We start from the raw sequence: 16,982 nt of genomic DNA, 5'->3' as shown, positions 1-16,982 counted from the left end.
TGTCTTGTTCTCTCAATACTGAATATACTTGATTACTGTGTATAGTAATCTGATTATTCTTTGAAATCAGTGATAATCTGTCAGTCTTGATTGACCAGCACATCTTAAAGACTTAAATGATCATTTCTAAAAGATTCCTTGGATAGCTGGTATCAGTCAAAATTGATGAGAGAAAACACCTCCAGTTTTATTTTTGTGAATTCTTACTGTGGCTTTTTCTGTATCTCTTGGTTTAACTGGAAATCTTACCATATTTTGCCATATAGCCACCATTCAAGTTCACCCTCCTCCTGTTTATCAAAATTGTTAAACTTTTTTTGTTAAACCAAAAACAAAGTTTTGTGGTGTTTTGTTTTTTAAAACCTGTCTTCTGTTCCTAGTCATTGTTATTGACCCATGTTTAAGGAAGGACAAAGTTCTTGACTGGGGACCTTTTCTATTTTGGTCCAACTGATTTAAACCTCCAATAAATACACATTTATTTTAAGTTAAACACTTAAATCTATTTTTCATCTGAGTTTTCCCATGTTCTTTTGAAGTGGGTTAAAGTACACCTTACTTTATTGAGCTCAGAAAAATCATTAATATGCAAAAATGCAAATGAAGTATAAATGCAAAAATAACTTTTTTTGTACTGTTATACAATCCTGTATTCCTTTAAAGCCAAGATGTTTTGCTACTTATCTTCATTTTCAAATGGTTACTTGTTCTAACTTTTCTTATTGAAGGCATAGTGGTCTGATTCACTTTACTTTTCTTATGCATTGCACTTTTACGTGATATGTCATGTTGTTCCTAGATAAATTAATACATTCAAAGGTCTTTCTCTGAAGGGGTTTCACCGACCAGCTCCGTAAGATTTCCAAGGATGCAGGGATGCCCATCCAGGGCCAGCCTTGTTTCTGCAAATACGCTCAGGGTGCAGACAGCGTGGAGCCCATGTTCCGGCATCTCAAGAACACCTACTCAGGACTGCAGCTCATCATTGTTATCCTGCCCGGGAAGACACCTGTGTATGGTAAGAAATTAATTTAATACCATGTTTTTATTCAGTTATGTTATTTAATCTAGTCTCTCCTTCACCTTTCCTGTCTCCTTATATTCTACTATGTACTCTGTGGTCCAGTGACACTGGCCTCCTTGCTGCTCTTCTCACAAGATAACTGTGTCTCCCGACTCAGGGAGTTTTTACCGTCCATCCTCCATCCATGGAGTTCTATCCATCCTCTTATCTACCTCCTGGCCTTCTTCATGCTACCTTCTCCAGGAAGCCTTTCATAATCCCTCTTAATTCTAGTACCTTTCCCCTGTTAATTATTTCCTATTTATCCTATATATAACTTGTTTGTGCATAGTTGTTTGCATGTTGTCTCCCCCATTAGATTAGGAGTGGGAACTGCCTTTCTTTGTATCCCAGCACTTAGGACACTGCTTGGCACATAGTAGGTTCTTAATAAATTTTATTGACTGACTGATCTTCAGGTTTTTTTCTTTAAATATAACTAAGTGCTAGAGACAACCCTAAAATCAATCTGTTATTTTGTTTTAAATTTAAACAAGTAAAATTGTGATGTGTTAGTAGTATATAGCCAGCTTGATTTCAAGGTTATACTTTTGCTTTTTCCTAATGAGATATGTGTATTTGCTCTTCAGCGGAAGTGAAGAGAGTAGGAGACACACTTTTGGGGATGGCTACCCAGTGTGTTCAAGTGAAGAATGTTATAAAAACATCTCCTCAAACCCTCTCAAACCTGTGCCTAAAGATTAATGTTAAATTAGGAGGAATCAATAATATCCTTGTACCTCATCAAAGGTAAGATAATCTAATAATAAATATAATTCTATAAATGACTCCATTTGGTTTTGCATTGCCATAACCTATCAAAGATAGTTCTTGGAGAAAAAACTTTTAGTTCTGCAAGTATCCCCATTAATACAGGGATTCATTCATCCTTTGTAATATTTAAAGTTTCATCAAAATTTTTTATCAAAATCCTTATGAACTTTTGCTTCGAGTTCATCTTGAATACCAAAGAAGAACCCTTGCAACAAGTATCTTACCATAAACTATTAGGAAAACAAATTGTATTATACTTTTTTTGGAAGGTTAAGTAGTTGTGATCCTCAAAAAGTATTTTTCAAGTGACAGAGTCAATACATCCATGTTCTAGTGCTGTATGAAGAGAATGGCACAGCCACAGCCCTCTATATTCCAGAAGTATGGAATTTAAATCCAGTCTTTTAGTGAGGCAGGATGTGGTAGTGGGAAAAGCTGAATTTGGAGTCAGGAGATCTGGTTCATATGGACACTAAAGCTGTATGACTTGGGACTAAATATTTAATCTGAGTCTCCTTCTACTTATTTGTAAAAATGTTGATACTATTTACATTACCAGCTTCATGGGATGAAACATAAACATACAAACGTAATTGTTTTAAACTTGTATGGTTATTTTATTTTCTTAGAGTACAAAATAAACTATTCCAGGCAGAGGGAACAGAGCTAAAGCATGGAGACTAGAAAGCACAGGACAGATACAGAAGACTATCAACAAGCATTTCTTTGTCATTCTTCAGTTGTTTTTAGTCATGTCTGACTCTCCATGACACCATTTGGGGTTTTCTTGGCAAAGATCCTGGAGTGGTTTGCCATTTGTTTCTCAAGTTCATTTTACAGATGAGGAAACTGAGGCAAAATGACTTGCACAGGGTCACACAGATAATAAGTTTGTCAGATTTGAACTCAGGAAGAAGAGACTTCCTGACTCCAGGCCCAGAACTCTATCCACTGTGCCACTTAGCTGTCGTAAACATTTCATACATGCCTGCTACATTCCAGGTCCTGTGCTTGGTGTTGGAGGTACAAAGACAAAAAAGGAAAGCATTCTGTCAGAGGAGACATGGACAACGTGTGTGTGCGCGCGCGCATGTGCATGCATATATATGTGTATGAATGTGTATATTGTAGATGCAACAGAATAAAAAACATTGTAGCAAAATACAAAAGAGAAAGCTTGAGCTAGATCTTGAATAAGTGTGCATAAAATCATAAGATATGGATATGGTGAATGTAGATGTGTTTTAACAAATTTTAGGAATATTTGAACTAATGAAGTCCTTAGTTCTCAGTTTCAGAATAACTAAAGAGAATCTGGAGTAGGGAGGGGAAGGAGTGGAATGTAGTAGACTAGAAGCTAGAAGATGTGACTTCTAGTTCTGGCTGCTCACTAACCATGTGACTTTAAACAAATCAGTCCTCTTTGGGTAACAGTTTCCTCAAATGTAGAGAGAGGAAGTTGGATTAAATTCTTTGTAGCATTTTTTTTTACATAAACTTTAGGATTGTACTACAAAAGGTAGTAGGTAGTGAAAATATTAAAAGATTCAAAAGATACTTAGATAAATTGGTACATCTTATATCTGTAAAAAGTTATTTAAGGGAACTTGGGAATAGTTGGGGTAGTTCCCTAGTCTTTTGTCAGTGTCTTCAAGGGTAACTATAATGCTTCTTCTTATTACTACTGTCAGAATGTGGACTTGAGATCATTCGTATGACTTAAAGTTACATTTTTAAAATATTACTATGGGATAGGGAAATGTGAATTAAGCAAATAAAAGTTTTCAGTAGAACAGGCTTACCAAGCAAACTATTCACAGGCTTTTTTCACTTGTGTAGGGTTTTCCCCCATTCTAAATGGGCAGATCTGTAACTAAGCAGCTTATAACTAATTAGTAGTAGCCTAGCACACACACACACACACACACACACACACACACACACACTTTTTTTATTTTATCTTAAAGACCTTCTGTGTTCCAACAACCAGTGATCTTTTTGGGAGCAGATGTCACTCATCCACCTGCTGGCGATGGGAAGAAACCTTCAATTGCTGCTGTGAGTTTATTCTTTTAAATTTTTTTTTTATTCTGAACTTAAATACTTATACAAAGTAGAACACAAAAGGAGGAATGTGTATGAAGCTGTGAGTCTCCATTTCATACCACTGGCTTGGTGAGTTCCTTTCTGCTGCTTATGAGCTTATCAACATTCTTAAAATATCATTAGATTTACAAGTAGACTTGATAAATTTCAGAAATTAACTTACAGTACTTTAGCATATACCTTGTTTATTTCTATACTGTGTTCCGGTTATCCCTTTATAGAGGCTTTAGATTTTCAGTTAATGGTTTTTAAATTGTTTGATAAAGTGAAGGAAGCTATCTCTTTACTGTTAAACAGAACTTTATACTTCAGTACTTCATTGGATCCATGATCTCCTCCATGTGGGTGTTCGATTCACAGTATAAATCAACCCATCTATGCCTATTCATCCTATGTAATTCATGTCAATATCTTTCTGTAAATTAGCTTCATAGATGATGTATTCAATATGCTAGAAACCTTTCTCTGATTTATTTACTATTTCATGGACAGCTCTACATTTTGGCTCTTCTGTTATCCTTCACTCTTACTATATCTCTAGTACATCTGTTTTTCTCATCATGTATCCCTTGATGTCTTTAACTTCTCATGTGCAAGTAATATGCTCCAACCTGCTTGTACCTACATTGCCCCTTAGGTCACCTGCAGTTGTGATTCTTCTGTGATCATGGTGTTCCATGATCTACAGGTATATAGCATTACAAGAAGAACATTGGTATTCACAAGATAGGATTTCGAAACATTGAGCAGCTTGGGGTCGTTAAAAATGCTATGTCATTTCCCAGATGTTGTCCAGCCCAACCTCCTCCTTCCATTCTAGGAAGGATTACATTCTAGGCTCAGTTCATTATCTGTCTATAGTACCCTGGCCAAGATATGTATACTGATGGACTAACCTAATGGGTTGCTCATAGAGCTGGATCTCATAACCTAGGCAACCCACCTTGTTTTTCATTTGTGGGTGGCTAGGCCAATCTCTTTTGAGTAACTATGGATCTCTGAGAAGGCAGGGCTCAGTACAATCAACATAATGTCATCTGTAAACAGGGAATACCTCCTCTGTTTTGACTTTGCCCAGGGCACCTTCCATGACTCTGCAAACACCTTTGGTGAACATGTCTCCCTGTTTGATGCCTTGCTTAATGTTGATGATCAGCAATAACTGAACAGAGTTATCTCCATGGCTGCATTTAGCATGGAATCGTCTTGCTGTTAACATACATGTGAGAGATAAATTGGGAAAAAACCTTAAAGACTACATTTTGTTCTCCTAATTAGAATGTGGTTTTATGGCTGTTTTTTTTTACATAATCAACAAACAATGGATTTGGCAGGATATTATATTCTCTACACTTCTGTTAGTTGTGTGGCTCAAGAAGTACTTTTCTATAGAGAACCATAATTGAAAGCCTGCTTGTTCATTTTTCTAGTTCAGGGGTGGGGAACCTTTTCATGTTGGAAGGCCACATTAACATTTAGCCGTAATCAAATAAGGCCACATTCAAGAAACTTCAAAAATGTACATTATTTTGTAAAAATCTAACTAGTATGTACTTAATAATTTCAAAAATGAAAAGTTTGTTAGTTTTAAAGTTAACTAACCTTTTAATGACTTTGTTTTGTCTCTTTTTTTGTTGGAAAGCATTTGAATATTTGATTGCAGCATGGAGGTCAGTTTTAGTTGACTCTCTAGATCAGGGCTGTCCAACCTTAGGTTTTTATTGAAACAATAGACAATATATTTTGATTTGCCATTTTAGTGAGAGCTCTACGGTAGCTTGGCTTTGGTTAATTAAAGCATTTATGTAAATTTCTATGCTTGTAGGCGGTCTGCATAAATCGCAGGGGGCGGGGTGCATTTTGGACAGCCCTGCTCTAGACGGGTATCATTCATTTGGATCTTTCTTTACATCAAACAATGACTTTAAAATGTCATCTACTTGAGAGCTCAGTCAATTCCATCTGTAGTTTTTTAGGTGTCCGAAATGCTAATTCGAGTGTGATGTCATGATTCTCAAAGTCAGTGAATGTTTTCATTATATTCTCCAGTTGATAGGTTATAACAGCTGCATATTGTTCAAATGATTCCCATATATCATCCTGCTCATCAGTGAACTTTGCTAACTGGGGAAAGTGTTCATCCAAAATTTCCTTTTGAAGAAGGGTTTGGAACAAAGAGAGCTTTTTTAAAAATGCTTGGAGTTTTTGCCACATCTCATATATAGACTTAATTTTACCTTGCTAAGAACTATTCAAGTCGTTTTGATTTGACATGGTATCACACAGAAATGCAGCATTTCTATAGAAATCTTCTTTCAATAATTCACATTGTTGATTCTGTTCTTCATAAAATTTAACTATTTGTTCTCAAGGAGATAAAATTTTGGCTAACACCTGTCACTGCAATAGCCAGTGCGCTTTAATAATATGACAGATTCCCATTGAATGCCTCATCATTCAACTTGAGCATGTTATGAAACTGACAATGCCCGTGTTGCATTTGCACAAATATAGTTAACAACACTTACAACTTTTTGCAAAGTATCACTTAAAGTAGTAGCTTTAGAATAGGGTGCTGATGCAAGATACAGTGAAAAGAAATGAGAGCATCTGGATCTATTAATAACTTTTAATATGATCTATTAATAACTTAAAATATTTTCCTGTCATGGGAGGTGTATCATCTGTACATACACCCACTAAATTTATCAAATTCAGTCCAACTTCACGATATTTATCTTGAAAGTTGTTGAAGAGATCTATTCCCTGTGTTCTGTTCACAAGAGTTCCCAGAGTGAGTTTGTAGCAAAGAAAATCTTCTGTTATGACCCTAATGAAGTATAAAACCTGTGCTGAGTCAGTAGTATCATTTTATTCATCCAAAGGGATCAAATAATACTTATTTTCTTTTTGAAGCATTGTATGAAGTTGTGCTGTTAAGTTGAAGGCTAACTCATACTGCAGATCAGTTATGGTTCTCCTTGAAAAAGGCACTTGTTTGTACTTTGAAACGTTGTTGGGATCTAAGCATCCTACAACTTGGACAGTGAGTGCATTCTTCCACAATTTCTACATCATTGAATGGCCTCCCTTTTTTTGTGAGTATATAAGCTATTTTATAAGTTGCTTTAGTGGCATTATTTCCAGGTCTTATTCCTGCATGAAAATATTGTCTTTGCTTTTGCTTTTCATCTTTTAACTTCTGCAGTACAGTTTTTCATAAAACCTTTCCCTCCAATTTAAAGTACTTGTGGTCCTTATGAGTGTTAAAATGCTGATGAGCATTGAATTTCTTTAGTGTTGATATTGCAGTATGACAGAGCAAGCAAATCATCTTTAGCAGAAACGAGATAATATTGCAATTCCCAATCCTCATTAAAAAATCTGTTTCTTCCTTCAGCATTCTCTTGGTCTAAAAAATACCGTGGAGCTCTGCAACTATTCACAAATTCCACTTCAAACAGAAACACAGTGCACCCTTGTGAAAAGCTGATAACAAACTGGCATACTCGACTCACATAAACTCTCACCAACCAGCCTCACGCGGTAGTGGTGCCAGTCAAGGGGAGGGAAGTTAGAATTAAATAATGAGTGTAACAGTTATCAATTTAGCCCTTATGGCTTACTAATGTTCTGATTGTGCCAGTCAATCTGGGAGGATGATTTGATTGAAACTTATTTTATTCTTTGATATTTTAAATATGTTCATTTTTAAAATAGAATAAAACTATAAAAGATGAACAAAAATGGATTAATAAAAATAGAAGGATTTATTCTGTAAAATTTGGATTCAGTCAGAAGGCCACACTTAAGGACCTAAAAGGCCATAATATGACCTTAAGGTTCCCCACCCCTGTTCTAGTTTATCATAGATATACTATGTGGCATAGGTCATTTTTCTGAGTTAAAACACACACACATCACGAAATATTGGTAGTGGTTCTCTTGGTTTATATTTAGTTCTGAGTCATACTTTACGTTCTTGAGAAATTTACTGTAATAGAAAAAATGTAAATGGCAGGAATACAAAAGGCTAATTTTGTTGATCTTGCTCATGGCTCATTTTCTAGGGAAACTGAAGCATATGTGATGTTTTGTGGACCTGTAAGGAGTCAGCATCTTTTCATATAAAATCCATGCCTATTAAATGGCCGTTGTAATTTTTTTTACAAATCAAAATAGATCTGTAAAAGGAAATTTCTGATAAACATACTCAAAATTAAAGTGATAGATGGTGATGATTGAACTTTATCTTGATTAAACATAAAGCACATTGGTGGTTTACTTGTTTTTTATGTTAAACAGGTAGGTATAGTGAAATACAGGACTCCACCCACATTAGAAATAAGTGGTTATAAAGAAATCATTCATTAAAACTGGAGAAAACTGGATGATTATTTATCCAGAAATGAGAGTAGATCCATGCTTTCACACTTTATGTTACAATAAATTCCAATTAAATCAATAAACATAAGTTTTTTAAACATATTTGCAGGATTATTTCATCTTTATGATTATGATAACTTTTAGGGAAATGGAAGAAATTACTAGAGACAAACTAGTTAGGCTGCCTTATACAGAAAAAAAGGTTTTACACAGCAAAAAGTAATGTATCCCACATAAAAAGCAAAGTAAGTTGTAAGGAGAGGGCCTTTGACCTAAATAAATGTCCTAATAAAAGTCAAAACTCTAGAATCTACAAACTCTGACACATTAATAGGAATAATGCCTATTCCCTTGTGAATAAGCGATCAAAGATTATACAACAGGCAGTTCTTGAAAGAATTAACACATTATTAATAATCACCTGAAAAACTGTTCCAACCCTGTAATCTGAGAAATTGAAATTACAATTTTGAGGTGAGGCAGTATTTTACCACTTATCAAATTGGCAAAGATAATAAAATTCATTGTTTGTTGGAGGTATCAGAAAACAGACATGAAGATGTGAACTGGTTTAATCTCTTTGGAAAGTATATTTAGGCATTCTACAATGAACTACAAAACTGATCATAGCTTTTAACCCAGTAATCATATTTCTAATTAGGACTGTTCCTAAAGATGTTATTAAAAGAAAAATACATATTTGTAGTAGTCTTATTTATGATAACAAAAACTGCAAACTAACCTCTTTGTCTAGTGATTTGGGAATAGCAATGTAATAGAATATTGTTGTGCTATAAGTGACAAAGAATACAGTAAAACATGAAAAAAAAATCTGTATCTGTTGGCTTTACTTATTAACTTTTTCTTACAAGGGAGGCTAGGGAGCCGGACATTTAGAGGAGATGACTATGGAAGTGATTCAGGACAAAGAAAACAGAATCAGGACAAATTACTATGACTAGGAGAGGGAATGCAGCAATTTGATAAATTTATGAAATAAAAAATTATTGGAAGGGTCCATAGAAGCAAAATAAGTCACAAAAAACTTCCCCAAAATTAGAGCTTTCCAGAAATGAAGCTGGCTTCCTTGGTAGGTTTCTCCCTATTAAAGGTCTTCAGGTCTGAATGCTACTTGCAGAGATGTTATTCATTCTATGTCCATTGATCTGTGGATTGAATAGATGGCCTTTGAGGTTCTTTTCCAATTCCAAAATTCTATGATTTTATATAAAAGTATTATTGTTCTTTTGCTAAATGTTTTCATTGGGAGTTAATAGCTTTACGTCTAATGTATTTCTTATTTTTTACATCATTAAGTTTGTATTTTAAATTCCAGAATGATGCTTCTGGAGCTAGTACTGTTGAATGGATCTTGAGGCAGTTATTAGTGGCAAACTATCTTTTTTTTCCTCCTCATTTCCTTTCTCGTCCACTCATCTTCTCTGTTTCCCAGTTTTTCTTGCGGCATTACTTTCTTCCCTTACTTATCGTGTAGACTTCTTACTGGTGCCCGTCAGTAGTGTCCATCCATCATTGGTGGCGTGGGCTAGGGAGGTGCAAAGTTCTACCCTAGGCTATATATAATAAAGAATGCTCACATTTCTTTTGCATTTCAGTTTACAAGGTTCATTCACATGCAGTATTTCATTTCCTTCACAGAATGACCCTGTGATATACTCATCATCAGGGCAATATTAGTTATATTTTTCAGATGAGAAAGCTGAGTCTCAGAAATTTTGATTTGTCTGTAAGCATGGAGCTTATAAGTGTTGGAGCCAGAGTAAAACCCACTTCCAACTCTAAGTCTCCATTGCCTTTTGTGTTACCTTGTGCTGTGCAATAATTTGTAAGGTTAAATTTGGGTCTTCATTCTCTTCGTTACAAATTATCTAATAATGCTAATTTGTATAAGGAAGATATTCATTTTTAGTAATTCCAGATGACTTTGGTAGTCATTTCTTCATTTTCTTATGCATCTTTTTTCTAGGTTGTAGGCAGTATGGATGCCCACCCAAGCAGGTACTGTGCCACAGTAAGAGTTCAAAGACCCCGACAGGAGATCATCCAAGATTTGGCCTCCATGGTCAGGGAACTTCTCATCCAGTTCTATAAGTCAACCCGTTTCAAGCCCACTCGCATCATCTTTTATCGGGATGGTGTTTCTGAGGGCCAGTTTCGGCAGGTGAGCTACCCAGAAGGTCTTGATCCAGAGATTAATCCAGAAATGATGCCTATGTAATGAATTCTAGCTCTCTGAAGAATCTAGAGTTGAGACATCATAGAAGGTTTTTAATTTTGATGTTTCAGTATAATTTATTTTTAGAATGACCAGTAGTTAGATTTTGTGTGGTTTTGATAGGTGTGAGGATCATACAGTTTGACAGATGGGATGCTATTGTTCCTTGAAGCCTTTACTTATCATCCTGCCCCCCTGCACTTCCATCAGAAACAACTCCACCTTTCAGCCCACCCACAATGCTCAGTTTTGTACCTCTTTAATGCATTTAGCATGTAATGCCACATATAACTACATGTTTTTGTTCTACCTCTCTACTAGATTGTAATCTTTATAAAGGCAAAGATTATTTCTTGTTTAAATATTTTGTATTCTTTTAACTCAGTGTACTGCACAAAGTTGGTAGTCAGTGAAGAAATATTTAAGTGATTATTTGTGTAATAGGCATTGGTGCTAAGCACTGGGAATACAAATACAAGCCAAAAAAAGAGAGAGAGGATGTCAGTGCTCTCAAGGAGATTACATTCTGTGGGGAGAAGAGAATACATAAGGGAGCATTCTGGAATGGGGGTGGGGGGTGGGGATACTGATCTATTCCCTTCCTTAAAATGGAAGTTCTGGGAGGAAGGAGACCATAGGGGTAGAGGGAAAAGGTAGGCGAGCATGATGGCAGAGTCTGAAGAGGTATGGTGAATAAATGGAATAAAAAACTAAATTGAAAAGGGGGAGGAAAAAATAAGGAACCTTAAGTATAAAGCATTCCTTTTGATGAAAGATATACAGCAGACACCATTGACTTTCTAAACTTTCTCTGATATAGGTATTATATTATGAGCTGCTTGCCATTCGAGAAGCCTGCATCAGCTTGGAGAAGGACTACCAGCCTGGCATCACCTACATTGTGGTACAGAAACGCCACCACACACGGCTGTTTTGTGCTGACAGAACGGAAAGGGTAATCTTTCATCTGGGACAGTATCATCAATCAGACATACATTGCATGCGATCATCAGAGTTCTCCCAACTTGTGACATGTTTGGGGTGATCCTTTCCATTTAAATCACCTTCTCTGCCTTTGTGGAGTGGTAGTTGTATGTGTGTAACAAAGTGTGGGTATAGAAGCAATAGGCTCAGAGATGTTGACTGTTAGAGGTGAATGACCCTTTTTAGTTTCTAGTGTTTCTAACAACTGGATGAATATTAAAAATTCATTTTGTTTTTAAGTTAGTATAAAAACATTGCCTATCTGTTTATAAACTGTTGATGTTCAAATATTCAGAAGAAAAGACCTAGCCTTTAGAGATTTTAAGAGAGTGTGCTATACTTTCTAGCAGAAGCCAGGTTATAAAGAAGAAAAATAAAAGCCTGCTAGACTGGTTCATGTGTGATATAAATCCATTTGCTGCAAATTAACTTTTATATCAAAACTAGCTTCAAAATTAAAAGAATCAAGGAAGAGAAGCTGCCCAGGTGCAAAATTTGCCTTGGGTTGCATTAGACAGAGACCACCACAGAGGTCAAGTGGCATTCTCATGTCTGTGTAGCAGAAAGGAGCAAGTTTACTGAGCTAGAAAACTAAGCCATTGGGAAGAGAGAAAGATGTGAGGAGCAAAAGGCAAATGTCATCCACTCAAAAAGAAGACTGCTAAGGCAGTAAATCAATACCCTTTAATAAGCGGCAAGTAAGTAGTTTAAGGACTTTAGATACCAAGCTGTCTGGAAGCTGCAGGGCTGTTAATACTTGAAGCACAAATGAGAGAAGGCTAAAGGCTTCTCCTTAAAGCAAAACAAATGAAACCAGAGTTAAATTAACCAACAACTCATAAAAGGGATGAATTTTATTCACAAAAGCATTTAATCTATATCTAGATATTTATATTTCATTTGGTTTTACTCAGTGATATTATTTAGTCTAAATACTGTTTTCCTACTGCCCCACCAGCCCTGTAATTTCATCAATGTACTGAACTAGCAGCAAGGGAATTCCTTCTGCCAGTGCAGCTACCAAGGCAGCTGCTCTGCAGCTTAGTTTGAGAGAGCTGTTTGGGGCACTGAGCAGTCAAGTGATTTACTAGTGTGGGGGTGGGGAACCTGTGGCCTTGAAGCCACGTGGTGGCCCTTTGACTTAATCCAGACTTCACAGAACAAATCCCAGGTGGCCTCGAGGCGGCAGGTTCCCCACCCCTGTCCTAGAGTCATATAGCCAATTTGCGTCAAAGGGTAGATTTGGACCTTGATATTCCTGACTCCAAAGTCATCTTTTTATTCACAGTGCCAAGCTGCCTCTTCATTTTCTTATAAATAATAATTAGAAATAAATAATAAATTAATTATGTTTGTGTTTTTAAGAGAGCTTTAATAGCTAGCTCATGTTAATCTATATTATATAAACATGGCCAAAAGACAGCTAGCTAGTTGGCCCAAATAACCACAGCCCATGGCACTTAGAGTTTAAATGTTGGCATTTGTCTAATTTTCAAGCCTTATTATGCTTAAGAGAAAAAAATTGCCTCTGAAGTGCTTAAAATCCAAATTGGAAAATACAGTGATAAGAAAAAAGATACGGGCTAAGAAAATTATTTTCAAAATAAAAGATATGTGGATGGAGAATAGCAGAACAGGTAATAAAATAATACTCCATGCCAGGTGATCCATGGAGGAACACTGGGAGGGAAGAATCCTGGCTAAAGTGATCCCTAGCACCTGACTGGCTGGAGGACCAGAGATAAGTAGCTATGGAAACCTGAGACCCAAATCCTAGACAGAAGAACTCAGATCTGCCTAGGTAGCAGACGTGTCATGGATTTATTTCCCTCTGATGTGCAATCATGTTATTTATGTCTTGTTTACATTTTCATGGGGAAAAAATAGGTTGGAAGAAGTGGAAACATCCCAGCTGGAACAACAGTAGATACAGATATTACCCATCCCTATGAGTTTGATTTTTACCTCTGTAGTCATGCTGGAATACAGGTAAGCCTTTTGCATTTTGACATATTCTTGTAAATATCAATAATAATTTTTTTTTAACTATTCGTTAAAGGTAAAATTAAGTCATTTAATATGTATTGATTCAGATTACAATATGGCTTTAGGTGAAATTACTTCAAGTATCTTTTTCTTTCAGGTAATACTTCACTATAATTTCACATCTTACTCCAGGTGAATGCATTCCACGGGCTTTTTTTTAATCCATCTACAATATGCAAAGTGCAGGTGATATTAACAGAATTGAGGAATGATTCCTGCCCTCACATCTGCTTATAATGAGTAGAGAGAAATAGAACATACTAATGTGTTATATACTACATGTGACTATAATGCCAAATTGCAAGAGTCTGAGTAATACAAAGGGATTTGCAGGGTTCCAGGAAGAAAAGATGTTAGGGATGTGGGGGAGAGACCTGGAGAGGGGTTCTGGAAGAAGCAGCATTTATTGAGTGCGGCCTTGGTGGAAATAGGGTAGGAACATAGGCTTACAAAGCCAGGAACAAAGGCACATCCAGGAGAAAAGAACCAGAGATGATGAAAAGGATGCTGAATAATCCTCTCTGACACTAAGTCAGTGGATGTTTATTGAGTGCCTGTTCTGTGCCAGGCCCTTTGCAAGAAGGGATGTTTTTATTCATTGTCTTTGTATTTCCATGTCTGACTTTTGTGACCCCATTTGAGGTTTTCTTGGCAAAGATACTGGAATGGTTTGCCATTTCCTTCTCCAGCTCATTTTACAGATGAGGAAACGGAGGCAAATGGGGTTAAGTGACTTGCCTAGGGTCACAAAGCTAGTAAGTGTCTGAGGCCAGATTTGAACTCAGGAAGGTGAGTCTTCTTGACTCCAGACCCAGTGCTCTGTGCACTGTGGTCTAGCTGCCAGTAAATGGATAAGAAATGTCTGATTGATCTTGCCAAACTGTTCTGCTTTCCTTGCAAAACATCCCATCTCTAGCCTTTGCAGAAGCTGTCTCCCATGCCTGGAATGCTCTCCCTTCTCCCATCAGCTTCTTAGAATCCCCAGCTCCTCCAAAGCTCAGCTGAAGTGCACTGCCTCCTGAGCCCCTGAATTGTTAGTGCTCCTACGCTCTTGTCCCAAGATTGCTTCGTATGTATACTTTGTGTTCACTTATGTGTATATAAGTTCTTTAGGGCAGGCCCTGTTTCATTTTTGTCTTCGTAACCCTGGTGCCTTCGTACACTGTTGGTGCTTCATATATGTTAGATAAATGAAAGGTGTGACATGGCCATATATGTGCCTAAGGAAAATTATCCTAGCAGTAGTGGTTCATAAAATCAAATATCTAGAACCAAGAGGGACTTTAAGTACCCTCTACTTTTATAGACAAGGAAACAGACCCAAGCAAGGTAAATGACTCACCTTCAAATCGCACAAGGTAGTAAATGTAGCATGAAAGATGACCTGGAGAGGGGTAGAGAACGAAGTCAGAGAGGCTGAAGCGGAGGGCATGTACTAGGAAAATAAGAATGGGAACAGGAAGGAGTAGATGAATTTAAAAGAGATTTGAAAGAATCAGTTTTTACTAATATGACAAGCTGTTTTTTTTTTAAACTAAAGAACTGCAGTTAAGCTTGTGCAGTGTGTGTGTGTGTGTGTGTGTGTATGTGTGTGAGACAGAAGAGTGTACATCGCTCCAAAAGTTTTTTATTCCATGAGAATTGCTGTTTTGCTTTTTGCCTAGGGTACCAGCCGTCCCTCACACTATCACGTTTTGTGGGATGATAACTGTTTTACTGCGGATGAACTTCAGCTGCTAACTTACCAACTCTGCCACACATATGTGCGTTGTACTAGATCTGTTTCAATACCTGCTCCAGCATATTATGCTCACCTGGTAGCATTCAGAGCCAGATATCATCTTGTGGACAAAGAACATGACAGGTAAAATGGAATAGGACACAGGTATTGTTAGTCATTCTTTAGGGTACATAGCACTGTGCCGGTCACAGACTAGGTGTTTAATAAATGTTTATTGAATTGAGTTTTGAGCTTCTCCTCTCCTTCTCCATACCCAGTTTCCTATTGTAGCGAACTAATAAATTTTTTAAGGCTTCCTGGCTGACTATACAGGAGGGAATAAAGCCTAGAACTTCTGTTCCTGACATAAAATGATTCAGATAAATGGATTTGAAGTTCTTACTTTCAGAACATAATGCATATATATTCTCAGAAAAATAATGGTACTCTCTGTTTATGAAGACTTCTGAGGTGTTGTAGCACACAGGGTAAGGTGAACTTAGAAGTTTTTCTGCTATTATGCCTTAATATATATCTTTTTACTCTAGAGAGTTGCCATTCAGGATGAAGACTTTGGCATTTGAACTAAGCCAAATGAGTTCTATGATATTAGGCTAAATAACCTCTACAAATTGTTGCTTTTATCTTGAACTCTGAATTTATTTGCTATGAACGTGAGGGTTTATCTGTTTTCATTTTTTTCTAATGAGTAATAACAACAGTGATACAATTATTTTACTTAATTATCCCAGAAGAGTATTCTTTCTCTAGGGTATCCCTTGGGTTTACATATTGATTTTCACTTCTCTTGCAGTGCTGAAGGAAGTCATGTTTCAGGACAGAGCAATGGCAGAGACCCACAAGCTCTCGCCAAGGCTGTACAGATTCACCAAGACACCTTACGCACAATGTACTTTGCTTAAAAAAGGAGTCCAAGTATACTCACTGAGGAAAAAAACTGAAAATGAATTCACATACAATGTATGTTTCTAGTGGGGTCAGTTGAATGGGCATGCATGCCTCCAGCCATAGGGAGGCCAGCCCTGTGGAGGGCCGGGGGCTGATCCTCAAATTGACGCACGGAACATTGTTTACTTCATCGAGGAACACAGCACTATTATGCAATATGAAACCAGCCAACTGCTTTTTGTGCGGTCTCCCATAGGAAGTATCGCAATCCATTTTTTTTTTCTTGTAGTTAAACCCTTCTAATGCCTTTACCTCAAGTTGCTTGGCAGCACAACTATCTTTGCAAAAAAAAAAAAAGAAAATTATGGTTTAACAAATATACACCTACAGGAATAATCAAAACGATTGTTTAGAAGAAATGTGCAAAAAGTTAAAGTGTGTATACATGTAAAAAGTGTCCATGTGTGTATTTTAAAATATGCACATGCATACTTCGCATATGTGTGTGTATCTGCATAGACAATAGATATATGGCTATGTATATATTTTTATACCTTACTCCATTGGAGAGCATTCTCTTTCCTTTTTGCTCATCATCACATCCCTTTTTCTTTTTCCTTCTCTCTACCTCGTCAACTTTAGTTCCTTTTTTTTTCTAATGCTACCAGTGACATCTGCAAACTCTTCTCTCTGGTACATTTGAATATGCAGCCTTGGCTGACTAGATTTTTATTTGTGCACACCCTCACAGTTAGTTT

At 36.7% G+C, this 16,982-nt stretch overlaps 1 protein-coding gene across 1 annotated transcript in view; it reads left to right on the top strand.

Moving 5' to 3' along the window:
- AGO3 (argonaute RISC catalytic component 3) overlaps nt 1-16,681 on the top strand; it is a 97,169-nt gene extending 80,488 nt beyond the window's left edge. Inside the window, exons 12-19 of the mRNA XM_036746627.1 lie at nt 834-1,018; nt 1,654-1,813; nt 3,805-3,895; nt 10,317-10,511; nt 11,386-11,520; nt 13,437-13,538; nt 15,260-15,459; nt 16,130-16,681. Of these exons, the coding sequence (XP_036602522.1) occupies nt 834-1,018; nt 1,654-1,813; nt 3,805-3,895; nt 10,317-10,511; nt 11,386-11,520; nt 13,437-13,538; nt 15,260-15,459; nt 16,130-16,238 (1,177 nt within the window). The 3' untranslated portion in view covers nt 16,239-16,681. The remainder of the gene's footprint in view (nt 1-833; nt 1,019-1,653; nt 1,814-3,804; nt 3,896-10,316; nt 10,512-11,385; nt 11,521-13,436; nt 13,539-15,259; nt 15,460-16,129) is intronic.
- The last annotated feature ends 301 nt before the right edge of the window (nt 16,682-16,982 follow it).

This window comes from Trichosurus vulpecula, chromosome 2 (genome assembly GCF_011100635.1).
Source record: "Trichosurus vulpecula isolate mTriVul1 chromosome 2, mTriVul1.pri, whole genome shotgun sequence".
In the NCBI taxonomy this organism is placed as follows: Eukaryota; Metazoa; Chordata; class Mammalia; order Diprotodontia; family Phalangeridae; genus Trichosurus; species Trichosurus vulpecula.
This window is presented reverse-complemented; position numbering and strand designations above follow the sequence as displayed.